The 27,656-nt window shown below is 31.9% G+C and overlaps 1 protein-coding gene across 2 annotated transcripts; it reads left to right on the forward strand.

Moving 5' to 3' along the window:
- The first annotated feature begins 205 nt into the window (after positions 1-205).
- Positions 206-27,442, forward strand: Arp2 (Actin-related protein 2). Of its 2 annotated transcripts, XM_076458103.1 has the most exons (9): positions 223-452; positions 4,624-4,734; positions 7,036-7,059; positions 7,570-7,785; positions 21,496-21,568; positions 22,817-22,953; positions 23,376-23,525; positions 25,047-25,325; positions 26,741-27,442. In XM_076458103.1, exons 1-9 carry the CDS (start codon positions 405-407, stop codon positions 26,912-26,914), a joined length of 1,212 nt encoding a protein of 403 aa, XP_076314218.1. In that variant the 5' UTR covers positions 223-404; the 3' UTR covers positions 26,915-27,442. The 2 variants fall into 2 exon arrangements, with proteins under 2 accessions (XP_076314227.1, XP_076314218.1); XM_076458112.1 differs by lacking the exon at positions 7,036-7,059 and having other exon boundaries at positions 206-452.
- The last annotated feature ends 214 nt before the right edge of the window (positions 27,443-27,656 follow it).

The raw sequence follows: 27,656 nt of genomic DNA on the forward strand, positions 1-27,656 counted from the left end.
ATTAATTTGAGTAATTAACGAAACTATGACTTGAACCAAAGAAACTGAGCTCGAATTATATTTCTGAAATATGAAAGTATTAAAGAATCTTTCTATATATATTTTCAATTGTCATATACGATTTAATCACATTATATTCACAAAGAAAATAATTTGATAAAAGATATTGAAAGTAGTGCTGAAAATTGAGTGACACGTGAACTTTGTCGCTAGGTGGCCTGCCCTCAGTTCTGTTGTAGTGTTAGTCTGTAACTTGTCGCTGCTTATCCGCCCTTCCGGCGTTTAGAGCAATGTGTTAATTTGTTTAGTCCTTTTTATATTTCATAAGCTTAGTCATTTACAGTAACTTAATAGAAATTCTAAAGTTCACTTCTTTATATCGAGGTATTGCATTGAAAACTTTCATGGACAGTCAAGGAAGAAAAGTTATTGTATGTGACAACGGTACAGGCGTGAGTATGCTTTTCTCATTTGCATTCAAAATCAAATGACTAAACTCGTACTTTGTTTTTAAGTTTTAGTGTTATAAAGTTTTTACTCAGTTTTTAAAACTTAAGCAGTTTCTAATTTGTGGAAAATGCCTGTAGATCCGGAGAACATAAAATTTCTTTACTTGTAAATTTGAAAGGTATCGTTTGAAGTAGTGGTAATAGTAATGCAATACACTGGCATTACAAAATGTAGTAATAATTTGCTAGTATTATGTATTTGATACTGTGGAGATGTGTTAGAAGATTGAAGTGAAAAATGAGAAAAGTGTATTTTTCATAGTTATTTTGAATTTGTTTCTCCTAAATGGGTCCAAAGGCTTCCTGGAGGGGTCACCTGTTTTAATAACTTGAACTAATTTACAGTTATGTGTTATCTATCATTCAGTCAGTAGACATGAAAAAACATCGGGTAAGGGACACTTAACGTTTCAATTTGTGGATGCCATGAATTAAGAGAATTACCCACTCTGTAAGCTACAACACAGCATGACATATGGACTTCAAAAGTAAGAAAAAATTTGTTACTCTCAACTTTGGTTTTATTTCCTCTGAAAACTGAACACGTTTGGGGACCCTGTGGAAGTATATGTAAGTTACAGCCTAGAAGAAGTATTTGTCCATTTTATTACCTACCTGGTCTAGAGTTGGAACTATAATTAGCTATGGTATAAATTATATACAAGCTAAATCAGTTTACTTGGGTGTCACATCAGAAGTACCGTGTTTCCCGAAAATAAGACAGGTCATATATATTTAATTTTCACTCCAAAATATGACACTAGGGCTTATTTTCGGGGGATGTCTTATTTTGATATATTAAAAAAATGAAGTTATAAAGTAAAACTATTAAACTAACCATTTAAAATAAACTATTATTAAACTATTAAACTAACTGATTAATACTTAAACAAACTAATTAACTAACTATTAAACTAATAGTTAAATTAAATAAATTAATTTTTTTTTATTTCTTTCCTCTTCCTGCCACTCTTAACTAGGGCTTATTTTAAGGGTAGGGCTTATATTAAAACTATCCCCAAAAATCACACTAGGTCTTATTTTATGGGTAGGTCTTATTATCGGAGAAACACGGTAGTATCCATTTGTATTAGGACTAAAGTTTTATTTTTTCTATGGATGGTGATATTTAACAAATGATTATATTCCAAGTATATTTGACTGGTTTTTGTTAAACTACATTACAAAACACCAAATAGCCTCATTGATCACTGTTCCAACAAATGATTATTTATTTCCAATTAAATGATACCAACTTTCTTTGTTTTTTTTCAATGTAGCAAAAAAATCTTAAATATGCCATTTGATAACTAGTGAAATTGTGATTTTATACCGTTTTTAACTTTTTCTAGGTCTGAAAATATTTTATTGCCCCATTAGCATTATGCATATATTTCATATTCATACAGCAAAGGATGATTTGATTTTCGAAGACTGTTCTTTAAGACCCACCATGGAAGAAAATATTAAAACAAAACAATATGTTATTATCCCTCTATTTTTCATGAAATTATCAATTTCCAATATTGTGTTACTGATACTACTGCCAGTGAAAACTTAAGCCACTCACCCTGTTAGAAAAAATGTAACTTAACTGCAACCAAGTCTGTCTCTTTCAAATCTTTCTCCCTTCTGTTTCTTGAGAGAAAATAAGAAATCTGGAGTTTCTCCTTAGCTTTACTTTTGCATTTTATGAACTTGTGTTGTTGCTTTGTAGAAGACTGGAATAACACAAGAGCTCTCTCATTGGCTCTTCTCTACTCATCTTTGGCACCTAGAAACAATGAATACAGTAGAGCTCATCCTAGACCCCACATAAGGACTTCACTAAAGACTTTATAGTTCACAAGGAGATAAGGGAATTGACAGCTTGTTCTGTATCAGACTTGTTACCCTTCAAACAAATTCTTGTCATTCTTTAGTTCAAGGTGGAAGGTTTCATTGATCTGAGTTGACTGATCTCTTTCATATTGTGGATGACCAAAGTTGATCTTTCAAATGTTTTACAGTATTTCTTTCTTTGTCTTATCTATAACAATAGAATTTTTTATTAGGGTTGGTTCTATCTTGAGAAAAGTTTTCTGCTGCAACATTTCTTTTCCATCAATAATTGTCTCATTTGGTTGATTGGTAAAGCTGACTATTGCAGTAATGACCTCTCTGTGACATCTTTCAATTACCAGACTCTCTTGAGTCCCTCATTCCTCTGTTATGCACTAACTTGCAGTTCCTTATTTTGCCTGAATCTGATCCTTCCAACAGTGTGGTCCTTGTATCATATTTTATTATAGTGGATTTGTATCACTTTGGGAATCTAGTTATCATTGTCTTTGTGACTGTTTTCAACACTAAGCTCTCTCTCTTTTGGTCAACATTCCCAAACTATGTGGACCTAGAGGAGGATGTGTTACATCTTGATCATTCTCATCTCTCTCTTTATGCCTCTTGTCTAATTCATAGCACCCCATTGCCTGCTTCGTCTCACTGATTCCCATTTGCCAGTTCAGTCAGTTTACACTTCTTAGTCTTTGGCATTTCAGGAGGTACTACCTCTATTGTGGATATGCCCTTCTTTAGATATTTGTCATTGGCCATGAGGTGCAATGGTTCATTTTACACTTGGCTTTTGTTTTGTTCCTTATAGGATAGGCAAGATTTTCTTGCATGGTAGCTCACTTTCTAATTTGAAATGTGGTTAATTTGCAAACATTTATTTACCAACAGTTTGTATTAAAGAAAAAAAATTAACCTGACTTGTACATCATTTTGATTTTTCTTGTTTATAATGTAGTAGAATTTGTCACGCATAAGCACTATAGCTTTTGTAACACTTACTAGTTTTACACATTTCAAGCAAATTACATCTAATGTATTTAAATGTTGATATTTATGTAAGTTGTTGCCAATTTCTTGCACCAACAGTTTTAGTTAAATGTTAACAAATATCTCATCCTAATCTGTTTCAATACTTTGTATTTGGAGCAAAGGTAGAGGATTCTTAAATCAGTGACGGTTTTCTAAGATTTAGTTTTGGAAGTCATCATTTACAACTTGAACCAGTTCAGTGATGTAAACCGGTGATCTAATTTTACTATTTTTTCATGTTATTTAGTATACAAAAAATACAGATCGTGTGAAATGTTTTTTTCCTTATATTGTCCAGACTTTTGGTAGGCTGTGTGTTTTAAAAGATTAAGGTCATCAGAATCACACAAGGATGAAATAGTTAGGCTTAATGTTGTTATTAAGCCTGTAGTAATTATCAGAAATTGAAACCCTTTTGTAGAAAAGTGATAATACCTTAGAGATTTTCTCAGCTAACCTGATTTGATATAAATTTGTTGCAGTGCTGAAAGCAATTTTGTTGAAAACTGATTGTATTGGTTCACAAATTTCTTCACCTTCAAAATGAGTAAAGGTTTTAGTAAAACTTAATGGCTAACTTACTTTTTTGTTTCCCCATTGAATGTAGCTTCCACCATGTATGCTTCTAAAGTAACAAGAATATGTTTATTTTGTTTAGTATATGTACATGTGTGTGTGTGTGTGTGTGTGTGTGTGTATATATATATATATATTGGGTTGAGGAATAATTTGTGAGCGTTTTTTCAAGTTAACAAAATATATTCATAAATGAAACGCCAAGAAAAATATTTCATGTCATTTGGTAGATAATTTTTGCTCTAATAGATAGTGTGTTTGATTTTCATATGTCTTTAATTTTTGCTTTCATTTTCAGCTCATTAAATGGAATATCAAGTGGACAAAATCGAGCATTTTCGACACCATCTGCTTTTCGCATTTAATTTCTTGCAATTTCGTTTAAAACAATGCATACTATATACCTAGGTATTACATGAAATAAAGTATCATAATAAATGTTTTGGGTGTAATGTGTTCATGCATTGAAGTATTGTATAGTCTTGCATGTAATGCTTGAATGAAATTATTTAAAAATGCTCACAAATTATTCCTCAACCTAATATATATACTTGTGTATGTATGACAAAAATATGTCAAAATAAATTTATTAAAATGTCACATGTATTTATACAATATAGACACACTATTTTAAAGATTAAGTTTAAACATTAAATATTTATTTTTCTTCTAGTTTGTAAAATGTGGCTATGCAGGGTCTAACTTTCCTGCTTTTACATTTCCATCCTTGGTGGGCAGACCTATTCTGCGAGCAGCCAACAAGATTGGAGACATTGAAGTTAAGGTACTATTGTATTATTCTATTATCTAAATGTATAGTTAAAACTTGAGGGTTTCAAACTTTCAGAAATTATATTTCCAAAGTTTTTTGAGAGTTAACAGCTTAAAAGAGTTAAAGGTTAAAGCTTGGAAAAGTTTTACTAGTTCTAAGAGTAAATATAAAGCATTTTTGTACTTACCATAATGAAGTAATTCAATGAAAGACATTGATAAACAAAGTATGCCAAGCTTTCTGAATAATTATACTGTAGAGTGGATGATTATGAGTTCTAAAGATTTAAGTAAAACCCAGCTAGAGAAACAAGTGTTCACGGGGAGTTGAAAGGGGAAAATTTTAATGTGGAACATCTATGGTTTTTACATCTGAACAGCAATTGTAAGAAAAATTACTAGATACGAAGGAAGATCTCATGGCAGAAGTCTTCATTTTATTTCTATATTGAAATTGAAGTGACCCTGTATCTTAAATTAAATGATAGGAGAATGTTTTAGTGAAAAAAAAAAAAAACAATTGTAATGGTACTTAATCCAAATGTTTATAGAATCATTATATAAAACTCATTGGTGCCTTTACATAGACCTTCCAAAGATTTGAATTACTGGAGATATTTCTGTTTAGTTAATGTTTACTGTTGTGTTTGTAACCATATAAAGAATAAATGTTTAAGGAAAGAAATTACAGGCTTATCAGTTTTAATTTTGTTGTCAACAAAGTAGTGAGCTTTTGTGAAAGGTTGTTTATAGGATCTAATTGGATTCAGAAATTTAATGTACCTGGGATTATTTTAAGGACATTTTATTGACTTGCTGAAGCTTTTAACAGAAGTTTTATTTTTAGATAAGGGCATTCATATGGATATTTTTATATCAACTTCAGAATGCTCTATATATGGCATTGCATAAAAGATTCTTATAACAGTAATAAAATATTGCACCAAAGCTCATTTGATAGTGTCAGTAGTAAGCGGATAGTACTAATGAATGGAAAGTTTTTGGATTAGTTAAATTTTCTTTGTCACAAATTCCTGAATATGTTTTGTAGCTTTTGTTTGAAAATGATAAGTAAAATATAAGTTGTATTTAAATAGTATGGCTTATAGCCGATATTGTGTTAAGTATTACTGACATTGAAGAATATTTTCATTTAGAAGGTTCATACAGACTTGTTAAATATTAGAGTACATCATATGTTTCGATTTTAAGAAGCATAAATTTATGGACTGATGGAATGTGTATGAGGTTTACACGTTGTGGGAGAGGGGAAAATTATAAGATTTTGTCTTAAGATATAAGTTTGAATTTTTTAGTTAACTAAATGGTAAAAACTTTAACATGCAACCTGACTGTGAGTTGTTCCTGTAGGAAATTCAATGTTAAAATTATTCTTTTCGTGTCATGTACTTGTTTTACTTCATTTGGGATGCCATGTTCAGTTTTGGTCTCCTTGTTCATTTTCAAAACATGACCTGCTGAAATTGACCATACCTGATTGGGAAAAATTGTCATGTATAGGATTTTTACTGAACTTAATAGAAAGCATGTCAAATAGTCTTGAGCTTTTTATATACTGTTATTCATGTATGTTTTGATATTTAAGCTATAAAACTGTAAGATATTGATTTTAGAGTGTTTTAAATACCACAATTTTGCAAAATGCACACGTAAAAAACCCAGAAGTTTGTGGTTTTGATAAATCAGGTTGTAACATGTGCCATACTGTATTAAAGAACTTGATTATAAATTGACTAAAAAAACAGCTACAGAGATATTAAGGCATGCACACATGTTAACATCAGTGTGTGTTAATTTTATAAGTAATGTACATAGCACACCATCCATTGAAATTAGAATTTTTTTTTAAAGGAGTAAAAACACATATATGAAAATACTCCAATATACATGAATAATTAAAACAATAAATTAACTGCCTTTATGATATTTGAGTTTGGTATAATAACAGGAACATGGCATCATATATTTTTTTTGTATAAATGTGTATTGGTTACCTTTATTTTGCAGATCCACAGTAGTGTTTTTTTCAAATAGAAAATATTCTTTTGTGTAGTAAGCAATTCTGTATCTACACAATTAATGTTTTCTAGATATTGCAACTAATATATCAAAGGTTATAGAAGAGCAGAATAGTTAGCATTTGCCCAAACAAAAAGATACAAGAGTGTAATAAACTGGATATTGGTGTGCTTGTTTAAACATGAGAATTGGTTGATGCAGCAGCTGACAACTCATGTTAATTATAATGTTAAACAGTTAAGGTTACATGTATTTTCTTTTTTAATGCATTCAGGAAATTCTAAGTGACACTCACCATGTAAGTACTTTTTATTGCATGCTTTTTTTTCTTTGTTACTGATTTTGTTATATAGTTGGAATATTGGAACTGTCTGCTGTATGGATTTGGACATGTCAGTGCATATAGTATTTTCCATCAGTTGTTGCATGAATTTCTTCTCTAAAGCTATGGTACTGTATGTTGTTATTGGAACTCATTTGGGCCTTGTTCTATGTATTTCATTACACTTTCATGAGTTACCATGCTGAATGTATAAAGTCTAGTGACAATTATTTGTTGAGCATTTTTGTTATGCAACTTCAAGTCTTTTATTAACACTTCTGTTTAATCCACTAAATAAAGGTTTAAAAGTATAATAGATTTGAAACATTATGGTTTTGTTATTTTCTGAAATGTGATCATTTCATTTAAACTATTTTTCCACCTTCTTTCTTTTAATATATGGTTTACGTTAAATGTTTTTTCTTGTTTTTTTTATTTTATAATCATGTGGCTTTTGGTGATATTACATATTGTTTTTACCTTCAGGACCTGATGGTTGGAGATGAAGCCAGCAAGCTACGTTCCATGCTGGAAGTGGAATATCCTATGGAGAATGGAATAGTCAGAAACTGGGATGACATGTGTCATGTATGGGACTACACTTTTGGTCCTCAGAAGATGAGCTTAAATCCTCGAGAATGTAAAGTTCTTCTTACAGAGCCACCAATGAATCCTGTCAAGAATAGAGAAAAAATGATAGAGGTATAAAAAGAGTCATTCACTGCTAAGTGAGAAATCTTTCAAATTTTAAATTTTCCCACAGTCAGTTGTTGCTATAACATATATAATGAAATAGAAACCGTATAACCAGAAAGCTTTCGAAAGGCAGACCTTTCCAAAGCGCTTGGGTTGTAGGGTTTCTATTTCATTTTTGTCAAGACTTCTTGGGGCTACATGTTTCTAGAGCATCATAAATTGGTATCGGTATTATTCTTATCTGTTTTCTCGCCGTTTCAAAAGTGAATGTTGAGCTTTGACTGTGTGTGTGTGTAGATTTTCAAATAGGAGACAGACGAACGTTCAGACAGAAATGGTTCTACAACATTTTATTTACAATATATGACTGCTGTATTATATTGAATAATTTTACTGCTGAAACTTATGATAGTTTGTTAAAATTCTTATCTACAGTATTCTTAAACTAATAATTTAAGATTTTTCTAAAAATATAAAATATTTTTATTAAGTTTTATATTTTCCTTATTATACTGAGAAAAACAATAAAATAGAAGCTCTTCTAATTAACTATATTTTTGTTGTTGTCATTCATTACAGCTTTTCTAGGATGGTGTAAGCCTATTCTCAGTGTTTTCTATATGTATTTTATGTAAATTTGTTCAATCATTAATTTTGAGTTTGATCAATATACAATTCATAACAACCAGTGCATTGAAATACAATTTGTCATATTACAAAAGTATTATTGATTGATATGGAAACCAACTGAACTGTTATCAAGGCTTGAAATTATTGGAGACCCAGGAGCCAACAACACTTGTAAAAAGTGTCTGTTAGGTAGCCTATATGACCTGTTAAAATCAAAAGAGCCATTAAGAGGTTTACTACACATAAATTGCTCTAAGCTTTTCTTAACTGAACAGAACTTATGATAAACTATGAATGGACCTTTCCAAATTTACAAACACTCATCATCCATGTACAATCCACAAATGTCACTATGAATGTTTGTGCAACAAATGTTTAGCTCAAAAATGTGCAGCTGCCCTGATGTATAATGTATACATCATGTATATCCTATTATGCTTAACATGTATTGCATACACCCATGTATTGTGTATACTGAACAAGCACTGTGTTTCAAGATGATTCCTAACCTTTGCCAAGGCTGTTGTGGCTAAGGTTACCCCCATCCTACTTGATTGCAGTATCCCAAAGCCACAAACAAAGTTGCTCATAGATCTTTCAGAATATTGTAGTCTGGGTTCAACAGCAAAAAAACAAATCAAAATTTCTTGGTGGGTATTTTGGCTTGAAAACTGTCAGGTCTAGAAGGAGACTGAAAGGTAACCAGGGGCAATCAAAACTAAACTGTAATATCTCTTCACCCTGCTTGTGAGAATTTTAGTTCAACAACTACCAAGGTTGCAAAGAAATTAAGTTTTAAGATTTTTGAATACTTTGAAATAACATGGAGCTTAATGTTGTTGAAACATGATACTGATTCACAAGCTTGGATGGTAAATAGGGTAAACATGGACATTTAACACCTTGTTATTGACATCAGAGAAAACTGAAACAGCAAGGAGCTTGAAACAGAAGCTCATTGAAAGAAAGAGAGGCTGATACTGAAACTGTAGAAGATTGCTCACTTTACATGAGAACTTAAATATAAAGTTGGCTGTTGATGACAATGAAGTAGGTGAGAAGATTAAAGGAGCCAAGACTGTCCAAAGATATCCAGTTCAAAGTTGACACAAGTTGTATAAAGAAGGTTAATCAGGGTCTGAAGTGATTAATTATTTCTTGATAAGGGATAAATACATCTAAAACTAGCAACAATAGTACTGTTTCAATGGGTTTCAGTTTACTAAAATTGGTGACAGGAAGATTACATAGCTTTTACTGAATTAATATATAAAAATGTAATTTAAAGTTTGAATGAAGAATATGGAGGCCCTTCTCAGGGTAGGAATCTATAGATCCAGTGAAAATAATTTTGATTTGGGGGAAAATGGGAGTATGAAGGAAAAAAACCTACTTTCACTATCAGGTACTGAATATTTTATCTCATAAGTACCTGAATTATTAAGGGTAACTGGAGATAATGAAGCCTTTTCCTACAATTTTCCTAACAAAGGTTATAGCTTTGAATTGGGATTGGTCGAGGGCTACACACTATTTGTTATGGAAATCTGATACTGCACTGAGTGATATTGGGACCCTGAATGCTGTGGTATGCAGGTTGCTTCAAGAACTCGGATAGCAATATCATCTGAATATTAAGGCAGTTTATGGTTTATGGAAGGGAACTGGATATTATTGACAAAGAGGTTGTATGTTGGGCTTAACACTAACCCTTGTGAAATACTAGCTTTGAACATGAAAGCCTGAAGGTTGCATTATTGATCTTAACTTCAGCTGTTCCATCAGTGAGAAAGCTGTACATCTAAAAAGATAGCTGTGGTTGTACGCTTTTTGTTGAAACTTGAAGTCTGTATGTTGCTAATAATAACTTTGGTTTTAGGTAATTCTTAACCAGTTTGTCATTAATTTCTCCATTTCAAGGGTATTTAGCAAGCTAATAGGTCTGTAGTTGCTGGGTTTGGTTATTATTTATAGCTGCCTTCCAAAGAGATGGGTAATATCCTGATAGTAACAATAAATTATATGTTGTTACTAAGTGGGTTATAATTTCATTGGATAAGTTTTTAAGGGTTAAATTGCTAATTCTGCCCTCTCCTGGGGCTTTATATTTTATTTTTCTAAGGTTAATTTTTATTTTTGTTAAAGTTATAAGGTGGGTATACAAATTTTAAAACCAGAATTTTGTGATATAGGAACTGGGGAGATTAAAAAATTTTTTTATAAGAAATGTATTGATTTATGTTGCTGAAATGTTGTGTGTCAAACAAGGTAGGAATTGGGATAACAAAGGTACTTTCAAAATACTGGGTATAAAATTAAGACAGTTTATCATTAGCATCTGTGTTGTTGTTGTTGTATTGAATTTTATTTATGGTGGTGTTTATTAAATATTTCAATTTATGCCAGAACTAGGAAGGATTTATCTGTTGATAAGCAGAAAGTTTCCCAGTTATCCTGCTGTAAGTTTCTTAAAAATAATGTATTCATGGCATTAATGAGTGATTTAAGTGTAATATCATGGGTTTGTATGAAGGTTTGTTCAAGTCATCTGTAGGTAATTACTTATAATTCTCAGGAGTAAGTTTCCAGGACTGGTCAGGTCTCGTTTTTTGCTAGGGATTGTTTTTTGATGGCTTGAGTTGTTGCATTGATTTTATGAGAGGCATTATTGTAGATTTGAGTTTAGTCAGTCATGGCTATGATGCTCCTTGTTTAAAGACTTGGTGGTTCAGGACTCTGTGGCATGTGAAATTGACACACAATAGTGATAACATTCTCTGCACTGAACACTTGAGAAACATTATAAATAGGAACATTTCCTCTTTCATTCACAGTTACCATGGACAGTGTACTAGAATGCATTAGAACTGCTTTATGCAGAATAGGAGTTTCATGTATAAAAGTTGGAATCTAGTTTAGCCTGATATGGCTTTGCAGTAATTGTGTTATTGTTTACCAGTTTTCTGGGTAAAAATTTAACATTTGCATTATGTAAACAGTTATTAAAGACATAATTGCATAACAGAAAAAAATGGTGGTAGAATCCAAAGATTAGATTTCTTATTTCCACTAAGAGTATTGGCCTTTAGCTTGTGAGAAATCCTGATGTTTTTAGGTGTTTTTGGCAATTCCTGGTACAATATATATGACATAAACCAGTATATATATATATATATATATACACGTATTGGCTTATGTTTTAAGAGATATTGTCATTAAGAAAATTAAACACTCCAAAATAATTGAATATTCATAAATTTTGTGCTATGACCAGAATCAGGTTATGTTAAATGTTTGCCTGACATATAGGGCTAGATACTCATCTATGACTTGCCAATCATTAGGTGGTATTCTAAAAACTATTTTTGCTCTATTTGTAAAAGGTATATTAATTTTTATGGCAACAGATTTTCAGTTTAGCACAAAATGTTGGAACAATTATGCTGATAGTCGACTTATAGTTTTCAGATTCATGTTCTCTTAACATATCTTACAGAATATTATGTTGCTCTTTTTGTCATTGTGTAACCAGTTATTATCTTTCTTCCACTCTCTTCTGTAACTACTTTCCTCTTTTTTCCTTTTCGTACTTACAATCCTTTGCCCCTTTTTGTTTTTTTGCTACTACATTCTGTTTAGGTTTATCAACATTTGCTTCCCCATGTTCTCTGTGACTTTGAATATCTTTTGACAACACTGGTCTGTCACAGGTAGACTTTTATTCTTAAGTACAACATTCTTTTTCAACAACAATGTGACAACATCTACAAAATGTAATGAACCCAGAAAGCAATTCTTTTGTTATTTATTTTGATTAGGAAAGGACACTAACTCGTCACCACCTAATCTATTTTAGAGTGATTTGCATGTTTTTTGTATGTTGATAATTTGAGGATTTTGTTTATTACAAATTCAAATTTATGAACAACAAATAAATTGCTGTTTCAGGATATGAAGAAACTGGTTGCTATAAAGTTAGTGGTTATGTTAATTGTCTGATTTTTCCAATTTGCAATCAAAGGTGTTTGGCATTTTCTTAAGAAATATGTCAGCTATATGGTAATGGGTTATATGAGAACAATAATTGATTGCACTGACAGTGGTGCAAAGGTTTTCTTTCATTATTTATTTTTATTATTGAAAAAACATTAAAGGGGAACAAAAAGTTACTGTTATACCATATTTCAGAGAGAAATGTAAGAAATAAAAATTGTTTCAAATTATCTGAGAAAATAAAATTTAACACATTCAAAACAAAGTAAGCTATGTTGGTATATTTTCTAATGCATGTCCCAGCTGCATTGAATGGGTTAATTAAGTGATTTTTGTGATAACTTCCACTGTAGAGTACATTTTACAATGAGCTATAAGATTTACTTCTAAAACTGCCAACAGGCCCCTAAAAATGCATGTTTTGGAGGCCCAGCTGGCTTTCTAACAAGTTAAGATTGAGCCCTTGTTATACTTTGTAATGGTAATTTGTTAGTTTTTTATAAATAATCTTCAATACTTAAATAACAGTATATATTATTACATTAAAATACAATATTTATCACACTTCAGGCTTATTTGGAAAACATAATATTCTGTTTAAATGTGAGGCTGATGATAAGTGTTCAGTTTTGTAATTGATCACAATGTGTTTTTAAACTTGTATATATCTGTATTAATGTTCTTACTTTACTTGTATTAGGTATTAAATTCAAAACATTATACATGGTGACAAATGGTGATAACTTGCACTTGTCTTGGTCAATCCTCTTTCAATTAAATTTTGAATAAGCTTACAGAAGTGCATATTCACTGAGACTCCCTGATAATTTCTGTGCAATAATTAATTGTAATTATAAATTTCATTTTTCATTGTCACTAACAATAAATATTCTTTCAACGAAGTTATAAGGAACATATTAAATTATATGTATACAATGGTTATAAAATGATAGAAATGCCAGAACATGAATATTTTGATAAAATTTATCAACTTCTATAGTATTATTTTCATATTACATTACCATAATATCTAATAAAGATAAATTTCCTTTCTTACAAGTGATTTTTTTCAAAGTGCAATCAGTTCAGAATTAATTTTAAAATATTTAAATCTAAATATTTTGATCATTTTAGAAAGCTGTCATTTCAAAATCTAAATCAGAGTGAAATAGCAAAATGTCCAGCTTATAGACTCTGATTTTCAGTTAATAAAGTATACATTTTTGTTTCATGAAATCAAGTTACAAATGTTGTTCGCATGGTCAGTTTTGTCTTCATTTGCTATTTTTTTTTTCTTTTACATAAGTATAGTCATTATAAATATAAAATATATTTCCAGGTCCAATTAACAGATTCCAAAAGACATTCACTGATACTCCAGCATGTAATAAATTAGGATATTTTAAATCATTGATACCTAAGGTATGGTTTATATTTGTGTTTAAGGAAATAACATTAAAAGAGGGAAAGCTGTTATCACTATTCAGTCTTGGACATTTTTCTTAAAATGTTCATTGATCTAACATATGCATCTAATATAGGCTTATTAGATTTGAAATGTGGAGATATTAACCTTTTATATTTGTACATAAACCATTGATGAGGTCAAAGTATACTTTTTGGCATTGTATACAAATGACAAGGGGTACAGTTTAACATAGTTTTAACTTACCTTCTATGTAAATATTTTACTGTAGTTGCATGTAATGAAACAATGCATTTGGTATTGTTTCATAGATGTTACTGTAATTTAAGTGATGATTGCTCATCTCATGCAGTTACTTTATTTCTATTTGCCTTTTTGATATGCATTAATTCTCTGGATTTTAATTTTTTTGTTCCCACCTATCAGCATGCATAATAATCTCCAAGGTTCTAAAAGTTAAACTTCATGTATGCTATCTGATAAATAGTTCTTAGCATTACATGGAAAGAAGGATGATGTAGTTTTTTAAGTGTAATATTTTCTTTACTACGAAGAAATTGGTAAGTCTTATTCTGCAGTTGAGGTTCTTTACAACTGTAGTATTTTGACAGTACATTTATGATAAACCTTTTTTAAATAGTAATTTTGTCTTGGCTTGGTATAGTATTTGTAAAGTCTAAAAGTTTTATTTCACAAGTATTAATTTTTGTTAAGCTTTCTATAATTCTCTACCTGTTGTACTTCACTCTGTCTGATTAAGTCCAGCCTAATTTATTTTATCTTATTTGACATTGATTTTCATTTGAATAAAAATGGATTTATCCTATCACGTTTTTTTTCAGGATGTTTTAGATCTGGACAATTGACTCTAGTAATTGATGCATTTGATTACCCTGAGCAATTATTACATACAATAATTGATTAATTGAAATTGCCATTAAATCAACTATTGTCATTAAAATAGTCAACTGATCAAAATTAATACTTCTGATTGTTACTATTTTCCATTACTCTAATTATTTGTGAGAATAATGTATTAGTTCATGATGTCGAGAAAACCCACTTGTAGAGAAAAATATATGTAAAAACGGCTCGTTTGGTTTGAGAAAATATTTTACGTAGAGGAGCAAACAAAGTTTTGACCTTCTTCGGTCATCGTCAGGTTCACAAATACTAAATAAAGAAACAAACATGAACAAATGCAAAATTAAAGAAGCCTTACTTATACAACAACTCAAACCCAAAATGAACCAATACAAAGAAAACCTTTATACCTGTATTAAAAAATAATATAAAATTATATATTCAAACATCTAACACCGCTCTCTACATTCCAATACTCAGTTACACAACCCCTTTCAAACATGTGGTCAGCTTCCGGTCAATTACCTCTTTCTTTCTTTGTGAAACTGACAATGACCGAAGAAGGGCGAAACGTTGTTCGCTCCTCTATGTAAAATATATTTTCAACCCAAACGAGCCATTTTTATATATATAATGTATTAGTTCAGTGTAATTTATTAATAAATGAACAGTTAATCAATTATTGACTTCTACTGATTGTTTGGTGCTCTTAATTTTTTACTTAGCATAAAGTTTATTGCTATATTAAGGTTAGTCCTGAATTTTCAAAACTTCATGTTTTTGTGTTCCATCATCTAATATTGCTTTAGCATTAGATCTAAGTCTTGTTCTTGTCTGTAAATATGTATACTTCACCTTCTGGGTGGAATCTAAATTTTTTTTTTGATTCGTATAATTGGCCCACTTTAAGGTTTTCATATTTTTATCACTGCTCTTTCATTCTATGTATATACTTTTCCTTTTCACAAATGTTCATGTTCCTAAGTTCTATGTATAAAAGAAATGTTAGAAAACATCTTCATTTAAGTGATTTGATAAATGAAAGTTTTAAACTTTTTATTACTAAAATAGAGCTGTGTAAGGGACAGTCTTGATTAAAAAAATTGCTTAGGATTGTAAATTGTGATCAGTTTTGCCTCTTTTGATACAACTTCCCAGTGTTAAATTATAAAACACACCCTAAATATGAAACTATTGAAATACTGTTTGGAAAATAATTCAGTTTGGTTTTTTTAATACTAGGTTATAAGTTAACTTTTTATTGGTACTTGATCTTAAATAACAATAGTTTTATGTATAATGACTGTTATTATAGTCAAAAGAACAGCTCGGAAATGATGACATGCTAAATGTTGAAACATAAAATGTTCCCTGGTAAGTCAGTAATATGTTTAACAGTTTTAAAACACTAACATTTAGGGGTTTGATTCTTTTAAGTGGATGTAGTGCAGTAAAAACAAAATCAGATAATGAAACAGAATAGAACTTTAGAAATTGAAAAACATTTGTCTGGAAACTGGAAACTATTGTATCACAGTGGATGAGGTTTCTGGATTATTTTTCTTGTGTGATCAAACCATATAGATTTATATGTTTTAAACTAAATTCTGTACTTCTTACATGCTGACAAACTTTACTTATGAGGATATAAACTTACCTTTTTAGATACAATGATAAAATGTGAAGATGGTATTATAGAAATTGAAATAAAAGCATTCTCATGCATATTTGGACTTGTATAGTAACTCTTGAAGACAATATATTTCCTATAATTTGTGCAGAAGAACTTGTCTAATTATCAACATCCCTCAGTGTGGATTCCTGTACGTGGTGAGGGGACCTCCCAGGGAATGTTCTGTTCTTTCAGTTTACATCCTCTGGGATCTAAACATCCACCCACATGTTTGCCGTACATGAAGACCCATGAAGGAGAGGAAAGGATCCTGGTGGTTGAGGGATCCAACTTTAACACACCACTTTGGCCTTGAATTGCTGTAGACAAGTGGCCTTGTGGTGGACCTCCTTGGGTCAATCAGCTGGTCCACTTTGGCTAGGGTCAACCAAGTACCAATGTTGGATGCTCTCAACAGGTGTTGTGGACATTGTGTCTGATGCTGGTGTTTGGGTATAGTGCTCACGAAACCCTGGCATTGCTGCAGTGTCCTTGCTTGGCATTGGATCCTCCAAATAAAAACTTAAATAAAATAGTGAAAAAACAGTCCATAGGTAAACGACCACGTCTTGAAGATTCTGAGCAGCAATCTTCAACATCTGTAATACCTGTTGTACCTCATTTTCTTATACTAGATTCTCTTTCAGACAAACCTTTAAGGTAAATGTCTCCCTTTTCCATTCAAAAGGGACCAGATGGACTTGCTAGCTCTCCAAAGTCAGTAAAGATGTTTTACTCAGGTGACATGTTGGTGGAAACATCCATATCTCAACACAGTGAAATCCTCTTGCATTCAAAGGCAATTGGGGATACACCTATTGAGGTTACATCTCATGCTACTTTGAATTCATCATGAGGAGTTTTGGTTGAGAGAGATTTGAAGAACATCCCAGAGTTAGAGATTTTTGCTGGTTTCTCCACCCAAGGAGTTTCTGCAGTGAGGCGTATCTCCACTAGCAAAGATGGAATTACGATTCCAACCAATGTCCTCATTTTAACATTTACATAACTGTGTCCACCTGTCACCATCAAGGCAGGTTACCTTAAATGCAAGGTATGGCCATACATACCAAACTCTCTAAGATGTTTCCAGTGTAAGCAGTTTGGTCACTCGAAGACATTGTCTTGGTTCCTTGATGTATGCTCATTGTGGTAGCAAGACCACACCACAATACCTGTAAGTGTGAAACGGACCCTCACTGCGTCAATTGCAATGGCTCTTACCCATTTTACTGTCGTTCTTGCCCTGAATGGTTGGAAGAAAAAGAGGTGCAGCATTTGAAAATGATTCATAACATTTCTTACCCTGAGGCTCAAAAGTTACTGTCCACCACTTCATTTCATACATATTCTGTTGCACTTCATTCCACTACTACAGTGGGAGTGCAGACAGATCTCTATGTGCCTACAAAAGAAATGTTCTCAAACCAAATGAATAGTCTTTTGACCTCCATGGTTAAAAATGTTGATGAATCAACTTCAACACCCATTTCTGTTCTTAACATATATTCCATCAAATCCCAAGATCCACTTCCTGTCATTCTGGATACAGGCATTTCTTCAGGTACATCTTCTCCCACCCCGAAGATGCAAAATGATCGTTTGTTCACATCCTCAGTCACTGGAGTCCTCTTCCAGCAGCAAAGACCCGCCCAATTGACTCAGGACAAGATCTATGAAGGTCAATAGACCTCCCTCAAATAAAGAAGTAAAGAAAAAGAGATATGGTCATAAACATAAGGGCTTTCCACCCATTTTGCCTTCACATAAACAAAAATGGCCACCTGGATACAATGGAACTGTCAAGGTTTATGTTCTAATCCAGATGACATCAAAACACTGATTGCTTCCTACCATCCTGTATGTCTTTTCTTACAGGAAACATTTCTAAAACCTGCCAATACAGTCACCTTTTGGCAGTTTTCTTTTCACAGAAATGACAGGCTGTGTGATGGACAACTGCATGGACAGGTGGCACTGTTGGTTAATCATCATGTGCCCATCCTGTCTTTGCCACTTGACACACCCATGGAGGCAGTGGCCATCCGTGTTTCCTTGTGTCTTATGATCAATGTTTGTTCTCTCTACCTGTCACCTGGAGAGACATATGATCAATCAGACCTTGATGTTCTCATTGAACAGTTGCAATCTCCCTTTTTAATCCTGGTGGACTTCAATGGACATCATCCTTTCTGGGGAAGAGCTGATATTGATGGGAGGGGGGTCGCTCCATAAAATGTATGTTCTCTGATTGCAACCTTTCTCTTTTCAATATTGGTTCTTATTTTCATGTACCTAGTCAGTCCTCTACTGCTATTGATCTCTCATTTTGCTCCCCTTCACTATTATCTCATTTTTCATCGAGGGTTGACAATAATCCACGAGGCAGTGATAATTTTCCAATCATTTTAAAAGAGACTGGCCGTGGCCAATGCCACCTGACCCATGTGCCCCAGTGGAAGCTGGATCAAGCAAACCGGCCCTCTTTCACTGCTCTTGCTGAACTTGATCCTGCCATCATCTGTAAGCCATCAATAGATGACTGCATGGTAGCAGTAACGGACTGTATTATACAAGCAGCTGCTCAATATATTCCTAAAACCTTGACACGTTTTCTACAGTATCCTTGTCTGAGGTAGAATCCTGCCTGCCACATGGCACAGAAGGCTTAAAAATGGGCCTGGAATACTTTTCATAGGTATCCCACACTCTCGCACCTCACTGCTTTCCAGCAGGCCCATGCACATGCTCGGTGGGTAAGACGTCAAAGCCAGAAGGAATCTCGGATTCAGTTCACAACCAGTATATCTACTATCACCAGTTCCAAAGCCATATTATGTACACAATGAGATGATGTGCTATCCATTTCCTGTTTGTCTTGCTATTCTTCTGATTGTTTTTAACTGGATTTGACAAGAGAATGAATTTCCTGGTGCCAGGCTATTGTTCTAACTTTCTCTAAGTCTGGGTAGGATCCCTAGATTATTTCAAACTGTTACCCAATTGCTTTGACAAGCTGTCTCTGTAAGACCTTAGAGAGGATGGTTAATGCTCACCTTACTTGTTTCCTCGAATTAAACAACCTCCTCTTGCTCACTCAGTGTGGGTTCCAATGACAGCACTCCACCTTAGACCACTTGATTCAACTTGAAATGTCAATCAGAGAAGCCTTTCTCAAACAAAAACATCTTGTATCAAAATCCTTTGACATTGAGAAGTCTTATACTACATAGAGGTATGACATTTTGCAAGACCTCCATTTATATAGGTTATGTTACTATTTGCCCATTTTTTATTTTAAAAAAAATTTAATGTACAGGCAATTCCAAGTTCATGTGGGTTTGACACTTTCTTGTTCTTTTCTACAGGAACTTGGAGTCCTTCTGGGCTCGTTTTTGATTGTCACACTTTTCATTATAAAGATTAATACCATCACTGAACAACTCCCTCTTACTGTTGTAAAGGGCTGTATGTTGATGACTTTCACATCTTATGTCAGTTGTTGAACATGAGATATATTAAGTGGCAGTCACAACTTCCCTCAATTGTTTACTGAAGTGGACCACAGCAAATAGGTGTAACTTCTCTCTCTCTTTCTAAAACTGTTTGTCTGCACTTTTGCACAAAGAGTCACACTGATTCTGAACTCTACTGGTGAAGTTGTGCTACCTGTGGTCCTTGAGACAAAGTTCTTGTGGTTTATCTTTGACTGTAAACTGACCTTTATACCACACATCAAGCAGCTATGAATCAAATGTACAAGAGCACTGAACATCCTCCGTGTCTTCTCTTCCACCACTTGGGGAGCAGATCAATGTTATATGCTAAAGACATATCGTGCTCTTATTTGATCCAAACTAGACTATGGGTCACTCATCTATAGCTCTGCCAGGGTCTTGGCCTTGAAGATGCTGGACCCCGTTCATCATCAAGGACTTCAGTTTTTCATCTGGGCTTTCTGCACTTTCCCAGTTCAGACTTGTACACAGAGTCTCATGAACCTTATTTGCAACTGTCTTTACTATATGCTTCGAAACTTTAATCCTTTTCACAGCATCCCACCTGGGATTGTGTTTTCCTTCCTTGGTGGGCCATGCTTTTTCAGAACAGAGGATCTGCCATTGCTCCTTTTCGCCTTTGTATCCAGGTGCAGTTAGATGAATTGGATCTGTTTTTTTGATAACATTACTGTATCCACTGGTCATCCCAACCCATTATGGTTTATAACAATCCCCAAATGTGACCTATCTTTAAGTCATCTGAGAAAAGCAGACACTCCCAATTGGAATACTGTCTGTTATTTGCTGACATCTTTCAAACCATCCTTTCATTCCTATTTATACAGATGGTTCGAAATCAGGTGACTGTGTGGACTCTACCATGGTTTGTTGTGGTTTGGTGGTTGTGTGCAGAATCCCCTCTACAGCTTCTGTGTTCACTGCTGAACTGTATACCACTTCTCTTGCCTTGAATTACATGAAAGCTAATCAGTATTCAAACTGCACTATTTATACTGACTCGTTTAGTCCTCTAGTCCGTTTGGACAGTGAAGGGTGATATAGATGTGGGATGTTGTGAGCTTAAGCATCCACAACTCATTCTCCTACTTTCTATATCTATTGCTATGCTTTTCTTATGGAGGTTAAGACTGATAGATAGTGTATCCCCACTGCAATGCATGTCCTACTTCTTCAGTCACTTCTAAAACCTAGGGTACATTTTATAATCCCACATTGTAGCTTGTACTCTGGAATCTTTTCAGTTGATGCAAGTTTTTTTTGTTTAATTTGCTTTTGTTTCAGCTTGTTTTTGAGTTAAAATAACATATTTTATGTATATATATGCCTATTCATTAAATTATTAAAAATAATTAATTATAATATATTTTGCAATTTTTGAAACTAATTTTCTTGATGGATGATTTTCATTTTTGTTTGCTTTTTCACTCTAAACGTTTAAATCAGATGATTAAGGAAATATATAATAAGTTAATATATTCATCTTAATGGAAGATAAGTTTAAAAATTAGATGTAGTGATAGGTGAAAGATATAACTATTCATAACTATTGGATGAGTTATTGATGTTGCAGTTTCTTTTTTGTGATTACAATATATGGGTTATTTTTGTAGGTAATGTTTGAAAAATATCAGTTTGCTGGAACCTATGTTGCAATCCAGGCTGTTCTTACACTCTATGCTCAGGGTAAGAAACATGTATAATGCACTGAGTTATCATCCATAATTTTGACATCAAAATAAAACTGGCAGATCTTTTGAAAAAATAATAACTTTATATATAGGAAAAACTGTTTAAATGTTAGCAACTCCTCTGTTGTAATTTTCATAGTTCAACAGAACAACTTAGTTTTGTTCCCCTTTTTGTTTTTGTTAAGATGACACAGGCTGTTTTATGTCAAAAAAAAAAATCCAATCTTGGCTAGCCACATTGCTATAAGTCCTGTTTTCATGGAAATAATCTTGTGCAATCTTATGAACTAAGTTTTGTTATTACCTAAGTATTTAACAGTCTCAAAAACTTGTGTATAATGACTAAAATTGTTGATTTAATTTTTCTATTAATCTTTTAATACTTTTTTTTGCAAATTACTTTTTTGCTTTGCAATTTATTCAAGTACAGTACTGTTTATTCAGTATTATTCTGACTAGTTATTCAAACACAGGATAAAATTAAGTTTAGTTTTGATCATTCAGAAATATCCTGATTAGTCTTCTAACAAGATGAAAATTATTTTTCCATTTGTAAAAACTTGTTATATGTTGGCATAAATAATTAGTAATAAATATTTATATTACAGAATAAAAAAGCTATTAACTCTTTTAGTATAATATAAATAAAATATTAGGATGGAATTACTAGTGGATAGTACGTACTTGTAATATCTGTATTCTGTGATGTTTCATTTTGCTAGCACCAATACATTATCTACCACAAGACATCAGGCAGGCGTATTCTATTGAAGATTTGATAATTTCACATTCTGCTAAAATCACCCTTAAAACATGACAGTTTCCAAGTGAATAAAGATGTACTTTGACATAACAGTCAAGATTTTAATTTTTAGTGTAGTTTGTGTGTTGTATAATTGGTAAGCTACTGGTAATTTAGAGTGCTGTGATGATTTTACTGAATCTTATTTGTAAACAGCAATAAAGGAGATAAAAATTTTAGTTTGAGTTATTCTCAGTAAGCCAGTTAATATGGAGGGAAGTTGCTTTTCACAAAATGTTTTGAATTTAAAAAAAAAAAATTACCTAATGAAGTCCAAGAAGTAACTATAGAAAGCTTACTGCAAGTTGACTCTGGTACAAAACAATACTTGTAGTTTATTATAATTAAATATTTTTTGTTTCATTTAAATAATAAAACTGTAATGATTGAACAATGTTTACAAGCAATACATTTTTCTGAATGAAAGAATGTTCTGTACAGGGCTTCTGACTGGAGTTGTGGTTGACTCTGGTGATGGAGTTACTCACATCTGTCCAGTGTATGAAGGGTTTGCTCTGCCTCATTTAACAAGACGTCTAGACATTGCTGGCCGAGACATCACCCGCTACTTAATTAAGGTGAGCTACAATAATGATAAATTTGAGAACGAATGTGAAATTTTCATGTTATTTTTCTTTAACATGGTAGTTTCTAGTATAATTAGTGCTAAGAGTCTACACTTTCTGGGTTTCTCAAAATTAGTTAGAACCATAGTAATAACACTTAAAATTATCTTGAAAGAATATGCAGGCTAACTTTTTATTTTTTTCTATAACTGCAGATATTTAAACAATTCATGCTTTGAAGCATGTTGGTGAGATTGTTTGTCATGCTAGTTCTACTGAAGAGATATCTAATTCACACATGTTGTTTTTCAAGTTATGTTTGTACAGAGTAAATATACTTTCAGTGACACATGATTTCTCAGATTTTGTTTTTCTGTAATTAATTTTGTTCAAAGTATGCTTTTAATCATACAGTTGGCTTTATTTTTCTTTAGCTGCTTTTGTTGAGAGGGTACGCTTTCAATCACACAGCTGATTTTGAAACTGTGAGAATGATCAAAGAGAAGCTCTGTTATATAGGTTACAACATTGAACAGGAACAGAAGCTGGCTTTAGAAACAACTTTTCTTGTGGAATCTTACACAGTAAGAAGAAAATACCTCTTAAAATCAGTATTTTTATCAATAAGTATAATACTGTAATTCTCTATTTTTACATTCTGATTTCATTTCCATACAAGAGGGTGGTGTTAATGATATCCTGTAGTTTCTTTATTACTTTGAAAATAACCTAATTGCATGAAATATAGTACAAATCATCTCCAAGATTATGTAATCTAATTTGGCACTTCTGTCATTTTTAGGTTGGGAATTTTCAAAATTTTGAAGCAGGTTTAAGAAGAACATAAAGATATCTTTACCTTCAGGATTCCATTTTTTGTTGTTGATACAAAAACATCATTTTAAATTTCCAATCAAGTTCAAATTGTTTGAACCTCCTTGATATGTTTCTTTATATACTTTATTTTGCTGGTTAAGAGTGAACATTTCTGACCACAAATTAAAAAAAGGTGAAAACTGACAGATTTATTGTTGACCTTTGACTTTTCAAAATTGAATTTATTTGTGTGTATCAGACTAGATGTCATGAATTTTATCGACAAAGATTAATTTATATCTAATAAATGTAGTTTGTTTTCAGTGAATGATAAATTATTTGTATACTTTATTTCAATACAATAAACTTAACAATAATGCTGAATACAAAATGTTTTGAGTCTGTAATCAATTACTCTACACACTAAACATAAGGAAACTTACTTTAGATATTGTTGTAAAAGAAAGTTCCTCTAACTTTAACACAGAAACATGTTTAGGAATAAAAATGACATTCAGAAATTAAAAGAAGAAAATTCTTATGTTTGTGTTTTTTTTCTCCAAGTATTGTAAATTTTACATCATAATACTATACTCACCCATATTTCAGTTCAAATGTTGCAATTATGTTAAAATGCCACAAATTACAATTAAAACAACTATTTACTCTGTTTATGTGGATAATTATAATTTATTCTGTCTGATGCCCTCCCCTCCAATAGCAAAGAGGTGATAATATGAAAAATTAGGTTTTAATATTCATAATTGAAAGAACTCATTCTATATTTTTTGTTTAATAACAAACATCATTTTGTCTATTGACTCTAGCTAATTATGTAGCTGAGCTCCATCATTGATTTTTCAGACTACATACTGTGAGATATCTTAAAATATATGGCAACTAAAGCTTATGTATGTGTTTGTATTTAAATAGTGTATGTTTTCCCCCATTTTATAGTTTTTGTGATGAATTATATATACATATTCAAAATCTACTGAAATATTTAATCATGTTTTTCTGTTTTTGCCATTATCCCCATGTTTAGCTAATTTACTTCCCGAATTAAAACAATCACTTATATCAAGTGAAGAATATTACGTGAATAATTATCAAATTTGACATTTATTTTTTCACATGTATACTTTAAAAGTAAAACTTCTCTTGAATTTGCAAATTATAGCCAAGCTGTTTATCAAGGCTTTATTTTGACATTTCCCTAAAGTGCAACAAAGGTATAACATTCTTGTTTTCTAGTGAAACAAGTTAATTTTATTCTGTGGCTTTTCTAGCTGCCAGATGGTAGAGTTATCAAGATGGGAGGTGAAAGATTTGAAGCCCCTGAAGCTCTCTTCCAACCCCATTTAGTCAATATAGAAGGGCAAGGAATTGCAGAACTAGTGTTTAATACCATCCAGGCTGCTGACATTGACATTCGGCCTGACCTGTATAAGCATATTGTTCTGTCGGGAGGTTCAACTATGTACCCGGGACTACCTAGTCGCTTGGAACGTGAAATCAAGCAGTTGTATCTGGAACGAGTTTTGAAAGGAGACACAGAAAAATTATCAGTTTGTATCAGAAACTTTCCCTCTAGTATTCTCAGATAATAAATGAAAGCTTACAACACATTCACCATACCAGTAACTTATTTTTTATGACTTTATATGAAGTGAGCTTTCTTGTGAGTTAGATTAAGTGAAAGTGAATTGGATGATATGGAGTTCTTGCGATGAAGATTTGAGAGCAAGTTTAAAATATTAATATGACAGTGAAATACCGTTGCAAATGTTCAGTTTTACATGGTTTTATAAATTCATTAGTCATTATGTGAATTAGAAATTTCAATCTTCAGTCACAATTATGAGAGATTAAACATCTTTATTCAGTGGACTGGACAGTCACCACTAAGTGAAGTAAAATTAGATAATGAAATTCAGCAGGGTCAAACAGTGGTTGGGTACATGAACTATAAAATGGAGTAGATCTCTGTGTGTGTTACAATTTTGAAATTATTGATTACGTATTGATTTTTTCTAGCTGTACAAACCTTAAAATATCTTGGAAAAATCATTAAAAATTTTCATTCTGCAAAATCAAGAACAGAACTGTTGTTTCTATTGCATTTCTCAAATAAGCAATGCATTATTTATCCAGCAATTGAAGAATTAACCCTTTTCAACCCAGTATCTCCTTTTTCTTTTAGGAGAGCAAATAACATTTAAGTTCTAACAAATTCTGTCTGTTCTCTCTCTCTCTCTGTAAGTTACCTACAAAGTAGAACTCTAACTGCAATGCTCAGATTTAAAATTGATTTTAATGTATTTTCTTGACATTTATTTGGATAAAGTAGTAGAAAAAAATTTTTCCCAAAATTTTAATATTTACTTAGGAATATGACAAATTTAAACTTTCCACTTGTGTGTATAAAGTATTTATACATGCTTATTGCTTATTTTTAGCTCAGATGGTTTAAAAATGGTAAATTTTTGCATTTTTTGCTTAACTTTCAAGCTTCTTTCTAATATGAATTCTAAATTTCTTGAACTTTTAGTTACCACTTCAGAATCCTTTCATGATCAAATGCCTTCAAACAATCTGTTTTGTTGTCTTTGGTATGCTTACGTAAAGGAAATAAACTAATTATATTTATTTTCCTTTATTTTGTAGTTATCATACCTCGTTTTATGTGGTTGTTTCAGAGAGAGTTTTCTTTACAAGTTGTTTTCTGAATTAATATGCTTATATTGAACATTTTAATCCAGATATTCATCATTGAACTTGTACTATCTCCATTCATCTAATGAATACCAAGTTGTTTTTCAAGAAGTTCATGAGTGATGTTCTAAGTGTACCAAATCTTAATCCTTTGGGTAACAAGTGGTTTATTTCAGAAATTTAACGTTAAAATTAAAAAGATAGCCGATTCTTTCCCATTAATGAACGCTATATGGTTTATTAATGAATACTGTATGGTTTATTGTAGAAATTCAAGATCAGGATAGAGGATCCACCACGAAGAAAGGATATGGTATTTATAGGTGGAGCAGTATTAGCAGATGTGATGAAGGACAAAGACACATTTTGGATGTCCAGAGAGGAGTATCAGGAAAAGGGCTTGAAGGTGTTAGAGAAACTAGGAGTACATGCCACAAGTTAGAACTATGGATTTGTGTGTTATGTCATATCAGACTCAAACTACAAGTTGAGCTTGTATGAATTTACTTTGAGAAATAATTTTTGTATATTATTTTTTCTTCTCGGTGATCTCGTGGTACTGATAACATTCTAAAACAAGAATTTTGAATTTAATGTCCAATAAATTATGTAGTAATTCATTAGTTTGTGGATCTAAATAAGAGCTAAAAACACAAAATTGTTAGATCAACAATGGTAATTTTATGGTAATTACAGGATAGGATTTTGTATATACAAGATCCAGACCTTGTTATATTATTATTTCAGTAACTTATAGTACACTGGAGATTGGCTACTTTTGTTACAACATGAATACAGTTTGCTATCCCTTCAGGTTTAGGAAGGTTTGAAAGCATAAAACAATATTTTTCATTCAGGTAATCTTATTCTTTTCTTGCCTTTTTCATGTATTTCTTTTCTTGATGATTATGTAATAAAACTGTCTGGATGACAACACTTCTTTTCTAATAAACCAATTGTCCATTTTCAAGATGTCGTATTTACTCAGTAAAGTTTTGATACCATGATTTCATTAATTTTTTTGATATGTTTTGTGTTGATTTAAAACTACATATGCATTACATTTTATCAGTATTAAAGCATACAAAATGCAGACTCACTTCAAATATTGCACTCACTGATTATGAAATTAATTTGGTTTAGAAAGTTAAAAGGTTAAAAAAGACCCTGAAAAAATACTCATA

The sequence above is a fragment of the Tachypleus tridentatus genome, chromosome 1 (genome assembly GCF_004210375.1).
Source record: "Tachypleus tridentatus isolate NWPU-2018 chromosome 1, ASM421037v1, whole genome shotgun sequence".
In the NCBI taxonomy this organism is placed as follows: Eukaryota; Metazoa; Arthropoda; class Merostomata; order Xiphosura; family Limulidae; genus Tachypleus; species Tachypleus tridentatus.